General features: G+C 32.9%; 1 protein-coding gene across 1 annotated transcript in view; it reads right to left on the reverse strand.

The window, feature by feature from the left end:
• Positions 1 to 23667, reverse strand: part of LOC115877339 (discoidin domain-containing receptor 2-like) — a 172929-nt gene that overhangs the window by 114028 nt on the left and 35234 nt on the right. Inside the window, exons 3-4 of the mRNA XM_030893486.1 lie at positions 21361 to 21592; positions 4736 to 4883 (exon numbers count right to left, since the gene is read on the reverse strand). Of these exons, the coding sequence (XP_030749346.1) occupies positions 4736 to 4883; positions 21361 to 21592 (380 nt within the window). The remainder of the gene's footprint in view (positions 1 to 4735; positions 4884 to 21360; positions 21593 to 23667) is intronic.

The raw sequence follows: 23667 nt of genomic DNA on the forward strand, positions 1-23667 counted from the left end.
GTTTTTAGCTTGCCCTTAAAAAATTCAAGCTATAGGGAAAATTACAACGACTCGTTAATAAATAAACAAATTAAGTATCACAAGACATAATTAAATCGTGAAGCTGAACGCATGACGTACACCTTTCCCTAGAACTTTAAGTACTGACAGAGGTATTGATTGGGTCGACCGGTCAACTGCGACAAATCACTTGTGCCTAGCCCTAGCAGGCAACTATTAATCCCGACCAATCACGTTAGAGTTTATGACAAACACAAATGAATTAACACCCTTCAAATAACCATGCTAACCAACCTGATTAGTCAAGCTTAATAGTTGACTGCTAGGGCTAGACACTTCTCGACAAATCTGCTATATCCCCTCCACGTCTCTTAGCGATGTGCATAGTTTCTCTGTTTATTTCATACGTTTGGCAACGTGTTTACTATTCTCTCTTTGTTCAGTACATTATTAACGCATTATACTCTTCTTACATACGGAAATCTCGACCCAAGACTAACCTTTGTCAGCCCTTAGTATAATTAAAATAAATATAAAAACTGATAAAAAAACATATGTAAATCATATCTTCAAATATTATGATTTTTAAAATTATATGCATATACTTCTAAAATAATACTAATATTGTCAAATGCATATTATTATTGTTTATATGGTATAATATAGAACAAGGAACGCTCTTTTAAGCGAGACATAGTTCGTTAGATTTTGATTACCCAGTCCGGAGTTATTAACCTTTAAATAAAAATAGATCTAACTTTCCCCCACCAATTCAATTTAGTCAATAGAACAAAATGCCTCCAACAAAATATATCCAAAATAACTGCTTGGCTGCCGCCTAACAGTTTAGAAAAGAAAGCTGCTGTTAAAAATGTATCATAAAAATATATAAAAATCTGACTTCATTCTTTTATAAAAATACTCAAAATCTTTTTAATGACTTAAGTCTTTTCTAAAAAGACTTAAATCTTTTTTTATTTCGGGATAAAGATTTAAATCACAAGTCATTTTGAAAAAGACTTTTCAAAGTCATTTTGAAAAAGAATTTTTTAAGTCAGATTTTGAAAAATGATTTAAAATCAAATGACTTAAGTAAAAAAAATGATTTAAATAAAAAAAAAACTTAAGTTTTCTGTGAGCTTACAGCTCTGATCACTCCTAGAGCTGTTTGACTATCAGATAAGATGGGTATTTTTTGTTCCCGATAGTTCCTATCTAAGTTGTACGCATCTTTCGATAGCGTAGATTTCTGCACCCACTGATTCGGAGTATTTAGTTTTCGATCCAAATATAGCCTATCCAATGACAAGATCCTTGACAGTGATAGATGTGTCTATCATTTTAATTTCAATATAGTTTATTTTATTTTACAAAGAAATAAGTTGGTACAACTGGAACGCATAGCAGGAAATTAATATATTAAAAATTTGACTGATAAGTGATTACTTCAAAATATTGTGAAAAAAACTATATAAAACTGAAAAAATATAATCAAGTTATTTTATTAAAAAAAAACGGTATGAGTTAACACAAAACAAACAAGAACAAGCATTACTTTCAAGCTTCAAAAAACTTCCCGCATTTATGATTATATTTATCAATATAACTTATGCACAAATACAAATTTGTAATATTCCACAAGAATTTAATCTACCAAATTTTATACCTTAGAAGTTGATTAATTAACTTTAATCTAAATTTTTTTAAACCAGTACCTTTTGACATTATTTTTCTGCAGTACCTACTAAAATCCATTATTTACCTATCGTATGATGTAGATATTTTACAGCTACTCCAGTTTTTAGTATATGTTTAGTACGATCTTTGTACCATATACGAGATGAACTCATCTACGACGAGATGGTATACAAACTTTATTGATAATAACTTTATTGGTGTATAAAACTTTCTGCCTGGGCAGCGAGTATTAACAATAAACTGTGCTCTGGGTCTACAATTAATTTTTCCTCGATTTTTCCTCCATTTGACTTCAAAAGACACAAAACACACGTAATAACACGAATAAAAATGCATCATCTTCCAAAACGCAGGGTATTTGACATAAGTTGACACAGAATTATAACCTATAATTTGGCAAAACTTTGACAAACCTCAAAAATTTAAAGGCGAGTTCATAGGCATCGGCGTCTGTTTGTCGTTCATCGTTCCGTCAAACCAATAAAATTGAAATATGATCTGTCATTTTTGAAATAAACTAGTAAAACTGGTTAAAAACAACAAGAGACGACGCATGACGGATTCATATTTAAACCCATCCATAGTTAGCTTAAAAAATATTAGAAACTTTTTTTAGTAAAATAAATAGATTGGTATGGGACGTCATCTGCTTTTCATCTGTCATCGTCTGTCGAAACCTTACCTGAGAAAAAAAAAACAGAGTATACTCCTATTCTTAGTGGAACACCCGGTATATATATCGCAGCTGCATCTAAGAATATGAAACTTATAATCAAAGTATAAGTATCTACGACAAACTTTAAACCATTCTAAACTAAATATATCTTCTACTCCAAAATCTTAATACAAGAATGTGCTTTGTAATTTGAAAAGTTCCGCCTCTAATACAATATGCATATAGTTGTTCGGGTGGCCTATATTCCAAACAGCTTACTAAAGTAATTTGAAGGGAATTACGGCCCGTAATGACAAAGTATAATAATGCAGGAAAGTGAATTAATAAAATAGCAACAACCTTTTTAGACGCATAAAATACAAGGCCCTAGATTAGGAAAAGGGCACCTAATGGTTGTTTAATAGGGTATTTAGAGGTAAATAGGTTTGTGCTAGTATGAAATCAATTTTAAATTTATACCTAGGCCTATTTTGTATAGTACCAATTTTATTAAAATTTCTCAAAAAATTAGAGCTTTTGCTTGACTTCAAATTTCTATGAGACCCCTTCATAGGCGAACGTAATATTTAATAATACAATAAAAATAAATTAAATAGTAATAGCATTTTTTTCATTTTAGGATATTATCTAAAAATATTTTTATAGAGAACATCTACTGTTTAGGAAGATTCTATTATATTCAAAAATTTCAAGGAAATGTTTGAAAAAATGTAGTTTGAAATGTTGAAAAAGTCATAAATTAAAAAAATATTTTCTTATGCGTAAAAAATAGTTTTTTATTCGTAAAAAGTGTTTTTTCTGCGTAAAAAAGGTTTTTTTAACAGAAACAAATAGTTTTTGAAACGTAAAAAATAGTTTTTTACGTGTAACAAATAGTTTTTTTACACGTAAAATTCTTTTTTTCTGTAAAAAAGTTTTTTACCAGAAACAATAGGTTTTTGTCGCGCAAAAATTAGTTTTTTACGTGCAACAAATAGATTTTTACACGTATTTTTTTTTTGCGTAAAAAAAAAAAATTTACCAGAAACAATAAGTTTTTGACGCGTAAAGAAATAGTTTTTTTCACGTAAAAAATATTTTTTTTTGGGTAAATAAGTTTTTTACCAGAAACAATAAGTTTTTGACGCGTAAAAAATTTTTTTTTACGTCTAACAAATAGTTTTTTACACGTAAAAATATTTCTTTTTGCGTAAAAAAGATTTTTTACCAGAAACAATAAGTTTTTGTTTCTGGTAAAATATTTTTTTACGTTTAACAAATAGATTTTTACACGTAACAAATAGTTTTATACGCGTAAAATAATAAAAATAGTTTTTTTACGTGTAACAAATGGTTTTTTACACGTAATAATTTGATTCACTTTTACAAAATTTGTATTAAAATATCAATATTTTTGATAAACACGAGGACTGCGCATAAACACACGTCGCCTCACTACGTATTTCTAAGCCATTAACACGTTTCGTTACAACTAGCTCGTGTGACAGGGCCGTCTCAATAGTTCGTATGTCACGGCCTTGAATGTTTACTCCCAGCGCGCGTAGAGAAGTTTCACTAGGGTAAACCTCGTGAGATGGAAAGTTTCCGACGACGACTACTGCAGAGAATGCGGAGAGGAAGAAGAAACCATAGAGCACCTGCTGTGCCACTGTCCGGCACTGGAATACCAACGCTTTAAAACTTTAGGGCAAGGTTTTTTGGAGGGACTAGAGGAAGCAGCAGAAGCCAACATCAGCGACATCGGGAACATTGCAAAGAGCTGGAAGTGCTTTAACGCAAAGAAAGAATGAGAGGAAGGTTTGGTCAAACAATACAGGGGTATCGCAATGGGCCCAAGGCCTCCGAGTGAGGGATCAAACATGATCCCAAACCCCAGCAACCTAACCTAATCTAACCTAGATAGTTATTTAGTTATTTTGATTTTTTTAAATTAATAATTAATTTTTCTGCGAAAAATTTATGATAAAGAATTTTTGTCACAAAAACATTTCATTCATTTAGTTAACATGTTTGATTTATGTCAAAGATGACAGGTATTTAAAATTTCGATTCCAAATATCTCAAGAACCATTACTCGTAGCGATTTTTACCAAGACACTTTTTTTACGTAAAAACCGTTGTAAATGTATTTTTTTTTACTCAGTAGCTTTATACAGGTACGGACGAAAAATTATTACTTTTCAAACCGGTTAAAAAATATATAGGTGGCGCCCTCTACAAGTAGGAGTCATATTGACATCAAAATCAAATTCTTCACATCAAAAAACTGAGACTTATGATGAGTCAAAAAAGCCTCCCCTCCTCCCATACAATCTAAAATCTACAAACCCTACTCTGTTTTATTCATTTAGATATACTAACCTTTATATGGACATCCTAACAATTCCATACGCAAACAAACTGTTCTTCTGTGGATACTGTAAGGCAGTAGACGAATTTTACTGGCAAAAATAATCGGCATCAGCTTGTGACTCTCCACTGACGCAGTATCACTGTTCCCACGTAAAATCTGCAAAGAAAAATAGTTTTTTTAAATAAAAAAAAGAAGTATACTTTAAAATTAAAATGATAGACACATCTATCACTGCCAAGGATTCTTCTCGTCGAACAGACTATACATTTATTAATAAAATAATTACATTTTTTTAATTTTAAAAAACACAGACCTAGTTATTTCTTTCGTTCTAAGAAAACAAACAGAATCGAATCCTGAGGGAAATTTACGTAAAATAATAGTTTTGTGTTGATTCCAGACAAACCGGATTTTCCGCTTTGCCTTTTCTCATTACTAATTAAGTTTTTCAGCTAGGAAGAAGAATTTCTTATTATGCCATTTTTATTCCTCCTGTCTAAGCCAATTTTTCAGTTAGCTTTAATTAAAGGAGTGTATACAGGAGCCCATCTTAGTCAATTTTATTTCATTTTAATTAGTAAAATGATACTTATTCTATGACGTACAGGGTGTCCCAAATTGGAGCTTCATCATTGGAATCTCGGGAACTACGAAAAAATGGAAGAAAAGTTGTACATTTTAATGCTGATTAAAGTGCCAAATTAAAAATTAGTGTTAATTTTATTATATACTAGCGTGTACACGCGACTTCGTTCGCGCCGAATTAATTATATGTAATGGTGATGATAAAGCAAAGCAAGAATTTCCATTAACATACAAACTGGATAAATTTTTCTCACGTTTATCTCAGCATGAGAAAAAACAATATGGCGATATTATTATATAACTTGGTAATATTTGAGGGGTAGTTTTATCTCGTTGGAATTTGACTTTCGAAAAATCCGTTTGCCAAAAATAAGCTTTTTACGCCAAGCAGTTTAAGCAGAATCGTGGTTAGCCACCAATTACTCAACTTTTTAGAACACCCTGTATAATTGTTTTCGGCTGATAGTTTCTCTTAGCGTATGTTCATAAAACAAAAAAACAAAGCTATCATATATTGAACACGATTTACAAAGTCTCTTTTATGAAAAGAGAATTAGAATAAAGACGAAATAAATTGGACCTTGATGTTCTTTTTATTATTTCGTAGATAATAAATCTTATTAATTTTAATTCTCCTCCGATAGTCGTCTAACTTGGGAGCACCGCCTTGGACTGTTGTGTCTTGGTAATATCTCTGACAAAAGATGCACTCCTTATCTCCGCTTCGGCCAGACAATGAGCCGGTTTTGTCTCAGAATTTCTCGGTATTTTTAATAAGCACAATGGATGTCGCTCCTCGTGCCCAGTGACTGATCCTCCTCTCTCTGCCTGGCCTTAGTTTTTGGTCTTTTTCACAGTGATTTAATTAATTTTTCGCTTGAAAGCGCTGGGAGAACTAGTTTTGCTTTTTGGCCTTTTGCATATTCATCGATTTTTCAAAGAAATACAAGAAAAAAATTAGTTTTCTCTATTCTTCTATTTCTATGTTAAATTGCAAGGTTGTAAAATGTTCTAAGTTCCATAACCAACAACATATATAAATCGCTAAGTGCCACGGCTATTAAACTGTATTAAAAAAATCCCAACAGAGACACCGTCCGTTCTCATACATTGGTTATATAACAAAAAATGTTCTTTATCTCAAAATATTGATTTTGGCACTTGGAGCATTATTTACTTCATGTCTACAAATATGTAAAACAACAAAATAAAATATACGTGTTTAAGACTTTTTCTCTATGATAATGAATAAAATGAAAAATATACGAAATAATATACATGTACTGATTTCTTTCGAAAATCGACAACTATGAGACCATGATCCCTTGCCCGACACAAACGGTACATTATGAGACAGGAAATTGTAGAGATAAACAAGCCCTATAACATAAGATACAACATTTTAATGAACAGTGCTTTCCATAAAATGAATAAAATGAAAAATATACGAAATAATATACATGTAGTTATTTCTTTCGAAAATCGACAACTATGAAACTATGAACCCGTCCCGGACACAAACGGTACATTGTGAGACAGGAAATTGTAGAGAGAAACAAGCCCTATAACACTGGATACAACATTTTAATAAACACTGCTTTCCATAAAATCAATAAAATGAAAAATATACGAAATAATATAGATGTAGTTATTTCTTTCGAAAATCGACAACTATGAAACTATGAACCCGTCCCGGACACAAACGGTACATTGCAAGAAAGGAAATTGTAGGGAGAAACAAGCCCTATAACATAAGATACAATATTTTAATGAACAGTGCTTTCCATAAAATGAATAAAATGAAAAATATACGAAATAATATAGATGTACTGATTTCTTTCGAAAATCGACAACTATGAAACTATGAACCCGTCCCGGACACAAACGGTACATTGTGAGACAGGAAATTGTAGAGAGAAACAAGCCCTATAACATAGGATACAACATTTTAATAAACACTGCTTTCCATAAAATCAATAAAATGAAAAATATACGAAATAATATACATGTAGTTATTTCTTTCGAAAATCGACAATTATGAAACTATGAACCCGTCCCGGACACAAACGGTACATTGCGAGAAAGGAAATTGTAGAGAGAAACAAGCCCTATAACATAAGATACAACATTTTAATAAACAGTGCTTTCCATAAAATGAATAAAATGAAAAATATACGTAATAATATAGATGTACTGATTTCTTTCGAAAATCGACAACTATGAAACTATGAACCCGTCCCGGACACAAACGGTACATTATGAGACAGGAAATTGTAGAGAGAAACAACCCCTATAACATAGGATACAACATTTTGAACAGAAACAATTGTGATTGATTAAAATTTTATTTTAAGATGAAACTTTTGTTAACAACATTTTGAGAATTCGAATAATGAATTAAATAATGACAAGACAAGTGACATCTGTCTAAAAGAGACAGCGGTTTAGTTATAGAGTCACAATTTGGTTATGTAAAATTTAGAGTGACAATTTTGATTATGCAAAAGAAATAAATATTCTATGAGTTTACTGGTTGCCTGAGAATTAACATTAATATAAAAATAAATCCCCAACATGAATAATGAACAAAACATTTAAACAAAAACAGACCACACAAAACAAATTGTTAGTTACTAGCAATTAGTAGTAGTCAGAGATATAGATGTAGTAGTATTTTGGTTTAATTATCTTTTTTTAATAAAAATAAAAAAAATATTATAAATTATAGAGATAGAGAATTAACCTCTGTAAAACCGTATCAGATACGGGCTTTTGTCAAAGTCTTTAGACTGTATGATGAGTTATAACTCAAGAAAGGGGGACACAATAGATATGTACAAATCTACAGGAAAGTTTCATTTTATTAACATAAAAAATAGTTTACTTAACTTTGTAAATAATTCGAATATCTAACCAATTTAAAGTTCTTATTTAAAACGGCATAAACTGAGCACAGCGCCGGAATTCTCCGGAGGATATCTATTATGTTTATTAAAAATGCCGAGAAATGCCGAAACAAAAACGCCATTGTCTTTTTACCGTCCCAAGATGAGGCAGTCTCCGAACTGTACGCTTTTATATAAAGGATGTAAAAGAAAAGGGCATTATTTCGAGGAATAGTCTCGGGCGTATTGCAAGAAACTTAAATTTGACAACAAGAAATTTTTAACGAGCCAAAGAATACGCTTGAAAAGGTTGCAGTTTGTAGTTTATTCGAAAATATGCATGGTATTCTGTAATAAAATATATTCAGGTTGAATTTAAAACTAAAAAATGCGTTTTGCCTTTTAATACAAAGACAAAGGAAGGTGTTTAATATTATTTATACTGTATGATTAAAAAAATTTTGTGTTCACTATATGGGCATATTTGAAGTGAAACTTCTTACTAACAGCTAATAAATTGAAGGATTTGAACTATTTGAAGGATATACAGAGTGAGTCTTAAATAAGTGCAAATATTTTCAGGGCTGGTAGATATCGATAAAAGAAACATATTTTCTCTTTATAGAAAATAACCGAGTTATTTAAGTTAGGTTAGGTTAGGTTAGGCTGTAATATGTTTTTCTAATCATCTGAAAGCCAAGCGACACATCCGCTAAGCTCCCATTTCCAACTGACCTGCACAATTTTAAAAATCCAACATTTCCGCAATCTTCCGACCTATGATAGTCGTTTTCTTTTTCGGATAAACGAAAAAGAATTCCGGTGAAAATCTGTCGCCGTTGCCGGATCTGATAATGGCGCAGCTTTAGCCACTGCGGTCGGCAGTTTACTTTAATTGCGCGGGACTTGCAACGCGAAGCCGGCCAAAGATTTTAAGTTAAAATCTTTGCCTTTGATTTTAACAAGCTTTTATTTGGTCTCGGTCGGCCATAACAGTAACGATGATCTTTGAGAACGAAGGCGTTTGTATAAGAAGCAAACAACGATTTATTCTTGTTAGGGTTTATTCTTTTGGACGTTTTTTTTTATCATAGGGCACATCGAGAAGACTAGTCTTTCGTAGGAGATATTGGAGAACTACATTGGTGTGAGTTAGTCAAATTTGAACTTATGATGTTTCAATTAAGTATTATCTAATTATTTGGTTTCACTGGGATCAAGGCATGTAGACATTTAAGATTAATGAAGACTTGTACCATGGAATCATGATTTATCAGTCATGACAAAAAGAATAAACATGTGCTCTTTATTTTTAAGAGTGTATTACACTCTACTGATCGTGTGTGACCGAAAAAAATATATATTATATTATACACACCCAAAATTCCAAACACACGTGCTTTGATTACAGCTTGATTAAGGTTTTCAGAGCTTCATTTCTTATTACAAAACCATATAAATTATATATCACTGTAATCACAAAACTTCAATCTATCTCCGTATTGTAACGAAGTTTTAAATTATGTCTATGTTTTCGAGAAAATTTAGTCCAAACCTAAGACATATTTTGTTGATGTTTGACAATCAAAATCTTAAAAATAAAGAAGTTGTCTAAAAATGTGCTACAATACGGATATAGTATAATCCTTTATCTTTAATTTCCTTCTTCATTTGCTTAAAAATATCTAGCCAGTTTTACATAAAACGTTAAATGCCGAACGCTTATTTTGCTACTTTTTCGGAGTAGTGAAATGAACTGTTAAGTTATAACTCATCATACAGGCTCACAGTTTTGACAAAAGCCAGTATCTGAGAGGGTTTTAAAGAGGTTAGGTTAGGTTAGTTTTTATGTCCCATATCAGTCGTACCAAAGATTATGGCATGGATGGTTGTCGTCTCGGGGCACTCAGTGTTCTGATGTTTCTTCATTTTCCCCATAAAATCTGCATTCGTCGTTGTTTCTTAGCTTCAATCTACTGATGTGTTCATTGAGGAGATAGTGTCCTGTTAAAAAACAAACACTTAGGAATCCGAAGACTGATCTTACTTAAATCAACGAAAATCGTTGATTTTTCTTGATAGTATGTCCTGAGAAATTTCTTCAGTGTCTCAGACCGTTGGAGGATTCCAGGTTCCTGAGTTCTTGAGTTCTGCTTTTGGTTGGTTTTTACTTGACCACAACCGTTCTGCTGGTTGTGGTCCAGTTAGTGGAGTGTTCGCTCCTTTTCTAGCTAGATCGTTTGCTTTTTCATTACCTTCTATCCCTTGGTGGGCTGGTATCTGACACCCAGAGTAGGACTTTATTTTCTTTGCTTAATTTGTTTCTCTTTGTTTTACCCTCATGGCTTCTTTGCGAAGAGCTGTGGTCATCACAATCATAAATCTGTTTAAATTAGGATTAATTCTTATTTTTTTCAAACTAATAGTTTGATTGATATACTTGTCATTCTAATATAACATTTTTATTACAAGAAGCTGCCTTTGTTTTAGAAATCACTGCTTTGATTTTTCCGATTGAAAGATTTACAGCGGATCACGTATTGGTAACGAAGCAGCGTGGAGCTGTGGCATTTTCAATCACATCTAACCCAATTTTAAAACAATTCCTTTTGCCGAGTTGTTATTTTCATCTAGACAATAGCCATTCCTAGTTTTCGCAATGTCTTACAGTAAACTGTAATATTAGAATTTTAAAGTAAAAGAAAAATAAACAGTTAGTGATCTTTTGAAGCTGTCATAATATTTAATGTAATCGAGTTATCATAATAGTTAGTCTTTGTAAAATATAGTTATTTTTTATACAAGACGATAAAATGGTATTTTATCGTCGATCGAAAAGATTAATTCACGAGCGATGAAATCGCGGATGAATTAATTTCGGGAGTTGGCGTTGGTTTCTATATAATTTGACAAATAAATAAAGCTGTCTCTTTAGTTGTCAGTTTTGAGTCAATATTTTCTAATTCTCTTTCGTGTCAAATGACGAAATAAGTCAATTACCAACAGATATTCAGGCAGAGGCGACAAACGCCATATCCAAACTACTTCCATTTAAATCCCATAAAAAATATAAAACAATTTTAACAGTTGCTATGGAAAAAAGTATCTAAATACAACTATTAAAATAATTAATTATTAAATCTCAAGGGTAAGGTGAAAAACAAACGGTGTCACTATGTCACAAAACTTACTTTTTACAGAAAAAACTGATTTAATGTTGCCAAATATCATGTTAAGGTACAAAAAATTTTTACTGCGTTATTCTTTGGACATCGTTTGTTAGATTCAATTACAATTTAGCATGTGTTTAGAACTTAGTATTCTCAACAGATTAAGTTGGTTATATAAAAATTGCTATAAAATGGACATCGTTGGCGTTTTCCCCATTTGAGGTTTTGACGCAGAATTTTGAAAAATACTCCTGAGCGCACCTGTTCTGATTTTTTTCTGCCGGCGACGCTGTCCATAAACAAATTTCATTTAGATAACGCAAACGGTCGGCCTAAACGGCGCTAAACTGTCGCAATACTTTGTGCGGCGAACGGCCCAAAGCCCGATAAGCCCCGTTTTATGACGGAGGGAATTTCCTACGCGCGGCGCCATGATACGTATAATATGTGTGTAAAAATCCGACCGGGGCCGCCGGCTCCATGTTTGTTTTGGGTGGGGAGGGGATGCTTAAACGCAATATGTCAGACATGTAAAACCCCGAGCGAATATGGTGGAAAAAATAAGAGGATTTTGAGTGGTCTAGACTGAATGTGTGTTTAAGTAGCTTTTATGTTGAATAAAATACGTCTAAAACAAGCTCACACCATTAGGAAAGACCCCAGTGCATGGATAACATACCAAAAACGTACAATTTTGAGAAACATCTCACTGTAAAAAACTATTTGTTACGCGTAAAGAACTATTTGTTACATAAGAGTGATAATGACGAGGCTTTGGATATTCAACAAGCTGCTGAAACTGCGCTATCCACGTTAGTGCCCGAGAAGTCGAAAAACTTATACGAGACCACCTTCAACAACTTTGAAACCTGGGTCAAAGAAAAACATGTTGAGAATTTCACAGAAAAGGTATTGCTAGCCTATTTCCTGAAGGTTTCCATTAGACAAAGAAATCAACAGTATTTACTAAACTGGAAATATAACGCTTTATAAAAGAAGACAATGACAAAGAATTCCTGTTAGCTAAAGTTGTCTTAATCGTTGGAGTATTTGGAGCATGTAGGAGAGAAGAAATCACGTTTTTGACCATAGATGCCATTAAAGAGTCTTCTTCTTCTCTTTCTCAGCCTGGTTCCATCCAGTGTTGGATATAGGCCTCTTCTAGGTTTTTCCATGCTTCGCGATCTCTAGCCAATCTTATCCATTGTCTACCCGCCACTGCCCTGACGTCATCGACCCATCTCTTTTTTGGTCGGCCCACACTTCTTGTTGTTCCCCTAGGTCTCCATAGGATTACTTTTTGGGGCCATCGGTCTGGATCCTGTCTTGCCACATGTCCTATCCATTGCCACTTCAGACTTGCCACTCTTTTAACGACATTAAAGATTGTCAGTCATTTATTAGTGTGAAGATTCCGAATACAAAAACTCATTTTCCAAGAGTGTTTACGATTACTGAGGGACCAATAGATGGTATCAATTTCTTACATGTATTTCGTAAGTACGCAAAACTTCGACCACTCAATGTGACACATCAGCGATTTTTCTTGACGTATCGAAAAAATCAATGCTGTACCTTGCCGAATTATAAATCGAAGATAACAAAATTGTGTTCAAAACTCTAATAACATTGCTACAATAAAATATCCCGCAAACGGGCTTGTTCAATGTCGAAAAATCGCGTTTTAAATTTAGTGAATGTCAACGGATGACACAAAATAAAAGAGTCTCCGAGTGGATTCGTGTCTAGGACTGAGAGTCTATTTGTGGAAAATCCTATTCTGATTTAATCGTTGACAATTTATCGTTGTAATATGGCTGTCATCGTGACGAGAGAATAAAATATAGAGCGATGAAAACGCACAGGAAAATGCCTACATAACTGCCATAAATTCACTTAAAATTGTTATTTTTTGGCATGTCCTATATTTTCTGCGTGGTTTTTATACGATCGAAAAAAAAACGGCGTCTAAGACGGCTGAGGAATGGCAATCGACGATAATTTTGGCGAGGTTAAGCTCTAAATACCATTTACTTACACCTGAGTAGATTGAAGCTAGGAAACAATGGCGAATGCAGATTCTGTGGGAAAATGGAGAAGCACCAGAACCCCTCATCACTGAGTACACCGAGCTCTAAACTTTTGGTGCGACTAATATCGGAGATGGAGAACCAACCTCTGTAAAATCGTCTCGGATACTGGCTTTTGTCAAAGCTCTGACACTACACTCACCGGCAAAAAAACCGGTCACTAAAAACTAGTCCCAATTTCAAAGTTGGATTTCTCGCGAACCACTAAATAGATTTTGATGATTTTTTTTTAAATTGTAAATTAATTCCTTCTTAACGGATGCTACGTCAGAAATTTCTATTCCGAATTTATTTTGAGCATATACAGGGCACAACAATAAGACGAAGTTTTTTGCCCGAACTTTGTAACACCGTGTAAGGTGCAGCAGTTGTAGCAGTTATTGCTAAATCAAATCACATTGTAGCCTCGTCTTTTGTGAGCATTTTGTTTTTTTTTAATCAGGACATTATCTCTGTTTGTATTGGAGATACGCTGCTTTAAAACAAACGCCGCGAAAGAAGATTTAGTCCATAACTCAATGTCCCAATTCACATGTAAACGCGCAAACTGAAGACTTGCTCGACGATGTCTTGGAAGTAGTTGGGATTCTGTGGCAGGCCTCCTTGCAGACAAGCTGTTTTTTTTTAGTCTTCGTCGGATTGTTCTCTCACTGACTTGAGTTCTACGCACGGCTAGCAGTAGATGTTGATTCTGAAACGCTGTAATTCTACGATTTCGTAAAGTATTCAGGACAATAAAGCGCGCGTCAATTGCATTTGTCTTCCGTTTTCTTCTGGAACCCACCCGACTGGTGAAATTTCCCGTTTCCTTATACCGATTTTAGGCATTCTGGACTGTTGTTCGAGGTATACCCAGGGTACCGGACACATAACGTCGACTTCGGCCATCCTCAATTAAAGCCACAATACGAGCAACATCCGTCACAGATAATGGCATTTTTTTAATTTGACAACCGTTGTTGTCATATTGCAAATATTCATAAATCCCTTTTCGTCTATGTCACCTTGATTATTTATAGATAAAACTTTCTGCCTGCGAAGCATTTTTCCGAGACGTTCGTTTTAAAGCAGCGTATCTCCAATACAAACAGAGATAATGTCGTTATTAAAAAAACGAAATACTCACAAAAGATGAGGCTAAAATGTGATTTGATTTAGCAATAGCTACTACAACTGTTTCATCCTACAGGGTGTAACAAAGTTCGGGCAAAAAACTTCGTCTTATTGTTGTGCACTGTATATGCTCAAAATAAATTCGGAATAGAAATTTTTGACTTAGCATCCGTTAAGAAGGAACTAATTTACAATTAAAAAAAAACATCAAAATCTAATGAGTGGCTCTCGAGAAATCCAACTTTGAAATCGGGACTAGTTTTTAGTGGCCGTTTTTTTTGCCGGTGAGTTTATATGATTAGTTAGTTATAACTCAAGATCAAAGACAACATTTATATTCATCTTGTTATGACTGACAAATCGTGATTCCATTTTACCAAGCATCCATTCATCTTAAATCTCCAGATTCCTCGATCGCAGTGAAAACACATAATTAAAAAATAATACTTAATTGAAACACCGTAAGTTCAAATTTGAACAATCAACTCACATCAATGTAGTTCTTTAACATCTCTTGCGAAAGTCTACGTTCACGAAAAAAAAACACAGACAATAAACCCTAACAAGAATTAATCGTTGTTTCTTCTTATACAAACGCCGTCGTTCTCAAAGATCGTCGTTACTGTTATGGCCGACCGAGACCAAATAAAAGCTTGTTAAAATCTTTGGCCTTTGGCTTCGCGTCGCACGTCCCGCGCAATTAAAGTAAACTGCCGACTGCAGTGGCTAAAGCTGCGCCATTATCAGATCCGGCAACGGCGACAGATTTTCACCGGAATTCTTTTTCGTTTGTCCGAAAAAGAAAACGACTATCATAGGTCGGAAGATTGCGGAAATGTTGGAATTTTAAAATTGTGCAGGTCAGTTGGAAATGGGAGCTTAGCGGATGTGTTACTTGGCTTTTAGAGAATTAGAAAAAATATTACAGTTTTTAAGAATATTGTCGCGACCTAGCTTGGGAGTTGTTTGCTAGGAAAAAAATACAAAAAACAAAGAAAAAACTATTTAAAATATTTAAATTCAACTATTCGAGAACAGTTAGTTTTTAAACAGATACAATGTGCTTTTTATGAATGAACAACAAACAAAAACGCGTTATATTGTGTAAGAGAGACCTATTACTATATTTTAATTATTCTTTGTATTATCGGGATTGATATAAAAAAAACAACTTGTAACACATTTGTTGCTTTCTGGGACAAACTGTACACCTCCATAAATATTGGCATGTTATTAAGGAACACAATCAGTGCTCAAAATTGCAATTTTTTATTATGCAAGCCTTGTTTCGAACGTCGCGCCGCGGGATGAAAATAAAGCAGTGATTATGTAATATCACATGTAAATAATTTTAATCCTTTTCATTTTAGCCATTTTTTTATCTCATCTCATTTTACCCACAAAACTTCGGTGAGAACGTCTATTAACTCACGGGTTACGATTAAAGGAATTAATCCCTCGTTAAACCAACATAGGGCAGAGGGGTAGGGATTCCTTCCCTTAAAGCGAAATCAACAGGGTGGAACAAATACGCTTGTTTGCGAAGCCACGTTCGCGTAGGTTCGTCTGTTAATTAGGCCTTTTTTGCCTGGGGTATTTTATTATAGGTGTAATTTGAACGTGTGTGTGTGTGTGTGTGTGTGTGTGTAATATTTGTGCTTGGTGGATAACAAGTATTAAATTTCAGGTCTTGTTTTCTGTTGAATTTCCTTTTCAACTTCCTGTTTCAGACCGATTTTGTGTTAAGTCTGCACTCATTCTCTGTTTCATTTCTTTTTCTCCATTGAGCATTGGGCGACCACTAGTTTCATTATAATGTTTGTTTAAAGGTTGATTCTCACTATACCTTCCATATCAGCTACCTTCCGTTTTCCTTCCGTTTACATAAAATATTATATCATGTAAATGAATAAGACAATCCACACTATCCGTTCCGTTTCCCTTCCGTTCCATATCCTTTCCTTCCATACATTTTTTGGCGGACGGACTGAAGCCTATTGGAAACAGCGTTGTCAGGTTCTTACATTTGTACCACCTCTGTTAATATTTTGCTGATATGTTCTTGAAAATGAAAATATATAAGGTGTACCATTTAAAAAATCTAAGATTTTTTAATTTTAAGTAGTTGAAATTTATAAGTATATTTTGAACACCCTGTAGCATTTAACTAAAATATCTTTACATATATCTTTTTTTTCATCTTTATAAAACTCTCATACCAAATTTTGTTATTCCAACTTCAGAAACAATGGTACCACTGACAATTTTTTATCACACTGCAATTTTACATTTGTTTAAACAAATTTAAATATTACAAAAACTATTAATTTTAAGTATATAACATTATATATAAAAAAGTTATGAAATTTTAGACAGAATCTAAAAATAAAATAAAAAATAGGGTGTTGCATTTAAAAAAACATATGTTATATCCACCACACTTTTTTGAAGCACCCTGTATACTCTATAATAATTTTAATATGTGTATCCTAACCTTCACTATAACTTTTATATTTAACATTTTTTTGTAAACCTCAAAATAAATGAGATAATGGACTTTACTCTATCGTTGACTCACCCTGTAAAATAGAAAGTATGGAACTGATACGGAACGGAAGCTTACGAATAGAGTCACTACAATAAAAAATACGGAACGGATATGGAATGGATATGGAATGGAAACTGAAGGTATAGCGAGATCAACCTTTAAGTGTCCAAGTTTTACACGCATAGTTCATGACTGGTAGCAAACATTGATCGAGTGTTTTCTTATTTAGGTAAAGTGGAATTCTAGATTTTAATATGATTGAGTTTCTTCCATAAGTACTCCATGCTAACTTAATTCTTCTGTTGATTTCTGGTAGTAGATAACCCGAGCTGTGTATTAGTTGTCCCAAATATATATATTCTTCTACTATTTTCAGTGTTGTGTTATTCATTAGAATGTCTTTTCTGGCTACTAGTTCGTTGAACATTACTGTAGTTTTTGCTAAATTCATTTTGAGATCTATATACTTTCTTGCTGGCTGTATTTAGTTCTTTAATTCGTGCTTGTAGTTTTTCAGGACTATTGGCAATTAGGACTATGTTATCAGCGAATCTTAGATGGTTAAGATATTCTCCACCTATTCTTAACCCTTTGTTGGTCCAGTCGAGTTGACGGAAGATTTCTTTAAGTGTTGCTGTAAACAGCTTTGGGGATATAGCGTCTCTCTCTCGTACCAGTTGGAAAGAAGTCGTAGTTGATGTTACAAAAAAAATCCACTAGAATTTACGTAGCGGTAGTAGAAGTACTTAAAAAAAAGTCAAATCAATTAGGAATACATATATAGACACATTAGATCACATTCAAGACCCTGTAAAAAGACGTACATCTTTTGTTGAATGTTTTAGACGAACAACCCTGTATAAAAACATCCATACAGTAAAAAACTTAAAAGTTAAAGTTCGGAGTTCGATTCCTTCTTTAAACTTATCCCCAAGGAAAGCCAGTTTTTAAAATTGCCACCTTAAAACTTGACAGTTCGCTGTTTCCCGCCCTTTTTTCCCTCGGGTTCTTGGGGATTAGACGGTTTTGACGTCGACCGTACTGGATAAAAGTTGCCGAAAAACACGGAAAACTATCCAGAAACTATATATCTTCATCAGTCCGGCTTAATTCCGCTTCTAATATAAATCTTGGCCAATCTTTCTGGCCAATCGATAGCGGAAATAACGGCATCGCGTGTTGGCAGAAACGGGGCAAGTTTGGAGTAATAAAAATGAACCAGGTTGAACGTGTTTCGAATCGATTCTATTTAAGATATTTTTTAATAATTAATAACATACCATATTTTTTGTAAAATTGTTGGTATTGGTACTTACTTTTTAAGAAAAAGAAACAGTGTGTGTGCGTATTTGACAGCTATTAAATTGAAGGATTTGTAAATTGATTTGTCCTTAATCTTTTTATTTAAAGAATGCAGTAAATAATTGAAATACATTTTTACGAAAAAAAAGTCGACGTTGAAGTTGTAAAACATTTCTCTCCTTTCCACTTTTTGTTGCGACTTAAATCAAATCTCATAAAACCGGCACTGCAAATAAATTTATATTTTTACATCGTCGATTTATGAGTGAGCAACCGGGACAGGTTTTTTCCTCTCTCCTTAAAATCCTAACGCCGTTGCGGAAGCGTCACGAATTTGTCAGTAAGCGGCGCTTTCATCGCTCACGTACGAATCTCTAAGTGAAAACGTGCACAGACATCCATCGCCGGAGCGGCAACGCTGCCCGGCAACAGCGAGCGATAACGAGAGCCGGAGATTTCTCTCCAGTTTATTTTTCCGAATTTTTCAGCCCCTTAAAACAAATCAAATTCGTCTGCGAGAAAACGCAAACTATAAAAAGAGCAAAGTTGGCGTGGGAAGAACGTTATAGTGGTTTAGAAAAAGAAAATGTAAATCAGGTACAGACAAATTATGAAAAGAATTTGTCATTGTAATCTTTAAACGCAAATATCTTGAAAATCATTCACCTTTTCGAACTAAACGAAGAGCACCTGTTTTACTTAAAAAAGATCTAGCTTTTTATATTATTTATTGAAATTACTCTATAAGGATAAAAGAAGTACCACCAGTAATAATGTACTCTCTACCTTAATGGAAAATACCGTTCGGCATTTAATGTTTTATATAAAACTGGCTAAGTATTTTTACACAAATGAAGAAGGAAATTAAAGATAAAGGATTATACTATATCCGTATTGTAGGACATTTTTAGACAATTTCTTTATTTTTAAGATTTTGGTGGTCAAACATCAACAAAGTATTCTTTATGTTTAGACTATATTTTGTCGAAAATAAAGACATAATTTAAAATTTCTTTACAATACGGAAATAGATTGAGGTTTTGTGATTACAGTGATATATCATTTATATGGTTTTGTAACAAATTGCTCGCTATTTATATCGCAAATGCTGAAGCTCTGCAAACCTTAATCAAGCCTTAATCCAAACACGTGTGTTTGGAATTTTAGGTGTGGCTTAACACGACAGAAACGGGCCAAGTCTTGGGCAGATTTCTGAAATATAATATACAGGGTCATTTAAATGGGTTAAAAAATGGTGGGGGGGGGTTATAGTACTCCTAAAAATAATAAAAAAAGTTCCTGGAACTATAGGGCGGAAAGGCATATTAAGGGAGTTAGAGGCACTGAAAGGCGTTTGAAATTTTTTAAAAAAACCGTGTTTTTAAAATTGTAGGCTTAAGAAACGAGATAAAATTATTCGAAAAAAAAAAATCCTCTGCCATAAAATTTTGAACCCTAAAATCATAATGGTCATTTACTGAAAAATTATTTTTTTGGAAAAGCGCGAAAGGGTATTTTTTGCAAGGGTAGGAGGTTGTTTCGTGAATAACTGTTCTTGCAGGTTTATTTTTTTTTAAAAAAAAAAAAAATTTATTTTTTTGAAAACTACATACTCTTTCCTACAAAAAATTGTATGCTCTTGTTTTGCACTCGCCCAGAGCGATGGTTTTTCGAGAAAATTGAAGACAAAGAATTTGCTCTGATGGGTTGCTAACTGGTTAATCAACATAAACTTATGAAAGTTATGGCGGTTCAAAAAGTAACCAAGTAGTTTATTAAATAATTAATGGAAAAAATTCGAAATTTTCATGATTTTTAAAACATCTTATTGCTTTAAAAAACGAAATAATCCAATTACCAAAATTCCTTATTAAAATAATGCATTCCTTAATTCATTCATAGTAAATGTTCAAAGTGACCACCATTCATTTCAATGTAGACATCTGATCTTCTTCTCCACGATCTGCGTACCCTGTGGAATATCCTTGTTGCTGTCTGAATTTGAACAGTCAATAATGCGTTGCCGTAGTATTAATCGGCACTCTTCAGTATTAATCGGCACTGAGAAAACCAAATTTTTTTAAAACCAAAAAATATTATTTCGTTTTTAAAGCAAATTAGATGTTTTAAAAATCATAACATTTTGATTTTCCAATTAATTATTTAATAACTACTTAGTTACTTTTGAACCGCCATAAATTTCATAAGTTTATGTTGATTAACCAGTTAGCAACACGTCATAGCAAACCCTTTGCCTTCAATTTTCTCGAAAACCATCGCTCTGAGCGATGTGCAACAAGAGTACCTTTTTTGTAGGAAAAAGTATGTAGTTTTCAAAAAATTAACCACGTTGCAAAAAAAATAACGTCAAAAAAGTTATTCAGAAAACAACCCCCTACCCTTGCAGAAACTACCCTTTCCGCTTTTCCAAATAATTTTTCAGTATCACCATTTGATTTAGGGTCAAAATTTATGAAGAGGATTTTTTTTCGAAATTTTATCTCGTTCTTTAAGCCTACAATTTTAAAACAACCATTTTTTAAATTCGCTCTTTCTGTGCCCCTAACTCCCTTAATATGCATTTTCCGCATTATACTTATAGGATTTTTTTTTACTATTTTTAGGAGTACTATCACCCCCCGATTTTTTTTACACCATTTCAATGACACCCTGTATATTTACTTCGGCCACACACCCGCTTTACCCAACCCCTGAAAGATTTTGTAGCATCACCCACCAAAGTTCGATACGCTATTTTTTGACACCCTGTATATTTTTTTTCGAATTTGCAATTGAATTTTCTTTATTAACTATAAAACTGCGAATCTCCACAATTTGACATCTATCGCATATGTTAAAGTTTCTGAGATTCCAAAGGTCAATTTAGAATTAGAGACATCCTGTACGAAGTACTACAGATCAGAATAGATAATTACTTACATGCTTGCCATCCCATCTTCGATACTCTTTCCATTCCTCCAATCCAGGTCTCCAATACTCCAGAAGATACTCCTCAACGTACTCTTGTCCTCTACCTCTATCGTACCTTCCTTGGGTTTCTATTCCAGTGATCACATGCACTTCCTGCAAATCTACTTGGATATATTCTCTTACTCCTTTTTCAATCTGCTGTTTTGGACACCATCCTCCACCAGCTTTTTCTACCTTCAATCTGCAAAAACGAGATAATTTTCAATGAGGTAGCTAGATTTTAATGATCTTTAGTAATAACGAATGTCGATTTAAGTACAGGGTTTGGCGCCACTCATACGCCGCGGAGGCTCCAAAGAGGACGACATTTTGTATTGAGTGAAATTTTGTGAGCATATGTAGGTTAATTCAAAGCATTTTTTAAAAATATAGAAAGTTCTACAGGATGTACCCAAAAAAGTTACATATCAAAGTTGTGTTTTTTGTAATGGAACACCCTATACAGAAAGGTCCACAGACTTCGAGACATAGGAAAATCAAGTCCATTTAGCGTGTGTCCAAATTTTGACAAGTTTTCAAAAATTACAGTTTTGTATTTATATTTACTTTAATATTCACCTTAAATGAGGGAATTTGACTGATACAATTTGAATTTATTTGTTTTAATGATTACTAACAATTTTGTTCAATTTTTCTTAATAAAAAAAAAACTTTATTTAAATATTAATAGAAATCCAAACAATGTATAATAGCTGTAATATGTTAAATTAACTATGCATTTTTAAATCAAACTTAAAAACTTGATCCAAAAAGTTATACAGGGTGAGACAAAAATTAATATTGAAACATTTGTCACCTTTAAAAGCAAAAAAAAAAAAAATTTTATTTTTAGATAAAACACCCAGTATATTATTCCATATTTTTAATGGAGAATTCATGTCTCTTCAAAATACCTATTAATGGTTGCCTACCCCTCAACAAATATTTTCCTAGAAAAATACTTAAAAAAAAAAAAAAAAAAAAAAAATATATCTTTTATTATTTTTGATAAAATCTAGGTGGCTGTGATATGTCTGACGTTACTTCAACATAGCTGTCTAATTAGTCCAACTTTAACAGATAGTTATCATTTTGTTTCAGTCAAAACAAAAAAATTCTCAGAAATTCGCCGAAAATGCAAACTTACCCTACATCAGAGAAAATTAATATGATTCTATTAATAGTACACTTAAATGCTCTTGATTTTATCCAGTCTGGTTTTTTTATTGAGATATGTTAAAGACAGTGTTTACAAAACTCGACCAACTATTGTCGACAACATGAGAGAAATTATTGTAGCTGCTTTTCGAGGTAGAACTCCTCATATGCCTTTTAAAATGAAAAGATACTTTTGAAAAGACAATCGTTTTATTCAGTTAACAGGAAAGTAAGCATTATTTGAGCATTTGATTTCATCTAGCCTAATTTTTTGTTACAATTGGTAGGTTATATCTAGTTTTAATTTCGTATTAATTAAAATATGTTTTAAACGTGCATAATCTTTTATATTTACCGTTAGTATTTACTCTACATTCTTTAATTTTTTGTTAATTAAAAAGGTATATTTCACAAGCCACCTAGATTTTTTTCAAATAAATTAAAGATCCTCTACTGACGCAAAATCATAAAATTAAAATATCTTGGAAAATTTTTGTGTGAGGGGTACGGGCAACATTAATAATATTTTGAAGTATTAATTCCCCAAGCTGAAAAACGGCGAGAACACAATCATCACTGTGCTGTAACTATTAACATAAAGGAGCTAACTTGCTTTTTAAACAGTGACTATGTTCATTTGATTTTTTTCACCCTGTATAACTCTTCCGGTCAAATTTTTAATTATGTTTAACATACAATGGTAACTGTAATTAATACCAGGCCTGTACAAGGTCAACTAAATTTAAGTAGTCTTGTTATAGAAATTTAAATTTTCATCTTCATCATTTTCACAGAATATGAAATATGTCAAAATCCTCAGATTTTTTTGTATATGCTTCTTTAATAAAACTCCACCTTTTTTTTTCCTAGAATCGAAAATCAATATATAACACAACTTTGATGTGGTGGAACTATTTTTGGACACCCTGTATAATTTTATATCCTCTTCCTCCTCAAAATTGCTTTCACATTAAACCTACATATGCTACCAAACTTTCATCTCGATATAAACTACCGTTCTCTTTGGAGCCTCCACTTGTATGAGAGGCGCCACCTGTACATTTTTCTAACATCAACAATATAAACAAAACATATATAAGTTTAATCTCTTCTCTTTTT

The sequence above is a fragment of the Sitophilus oryzae genome, unplaced genomic scaffold, assembly GCF_002938485.1.
Source record: "Sitophilus oryzae breed Bouriz unplaced genomic scaffold, Soryzae_2.0 scaffold_1443_pilon_pilon, whole genome shotgun sequence".
NCBI lineage: Eukaryota > Metazoa > Arthropoda > Insecta > Coleoptera > Curculionidae > Sitophilus > Sitophilus oryzae.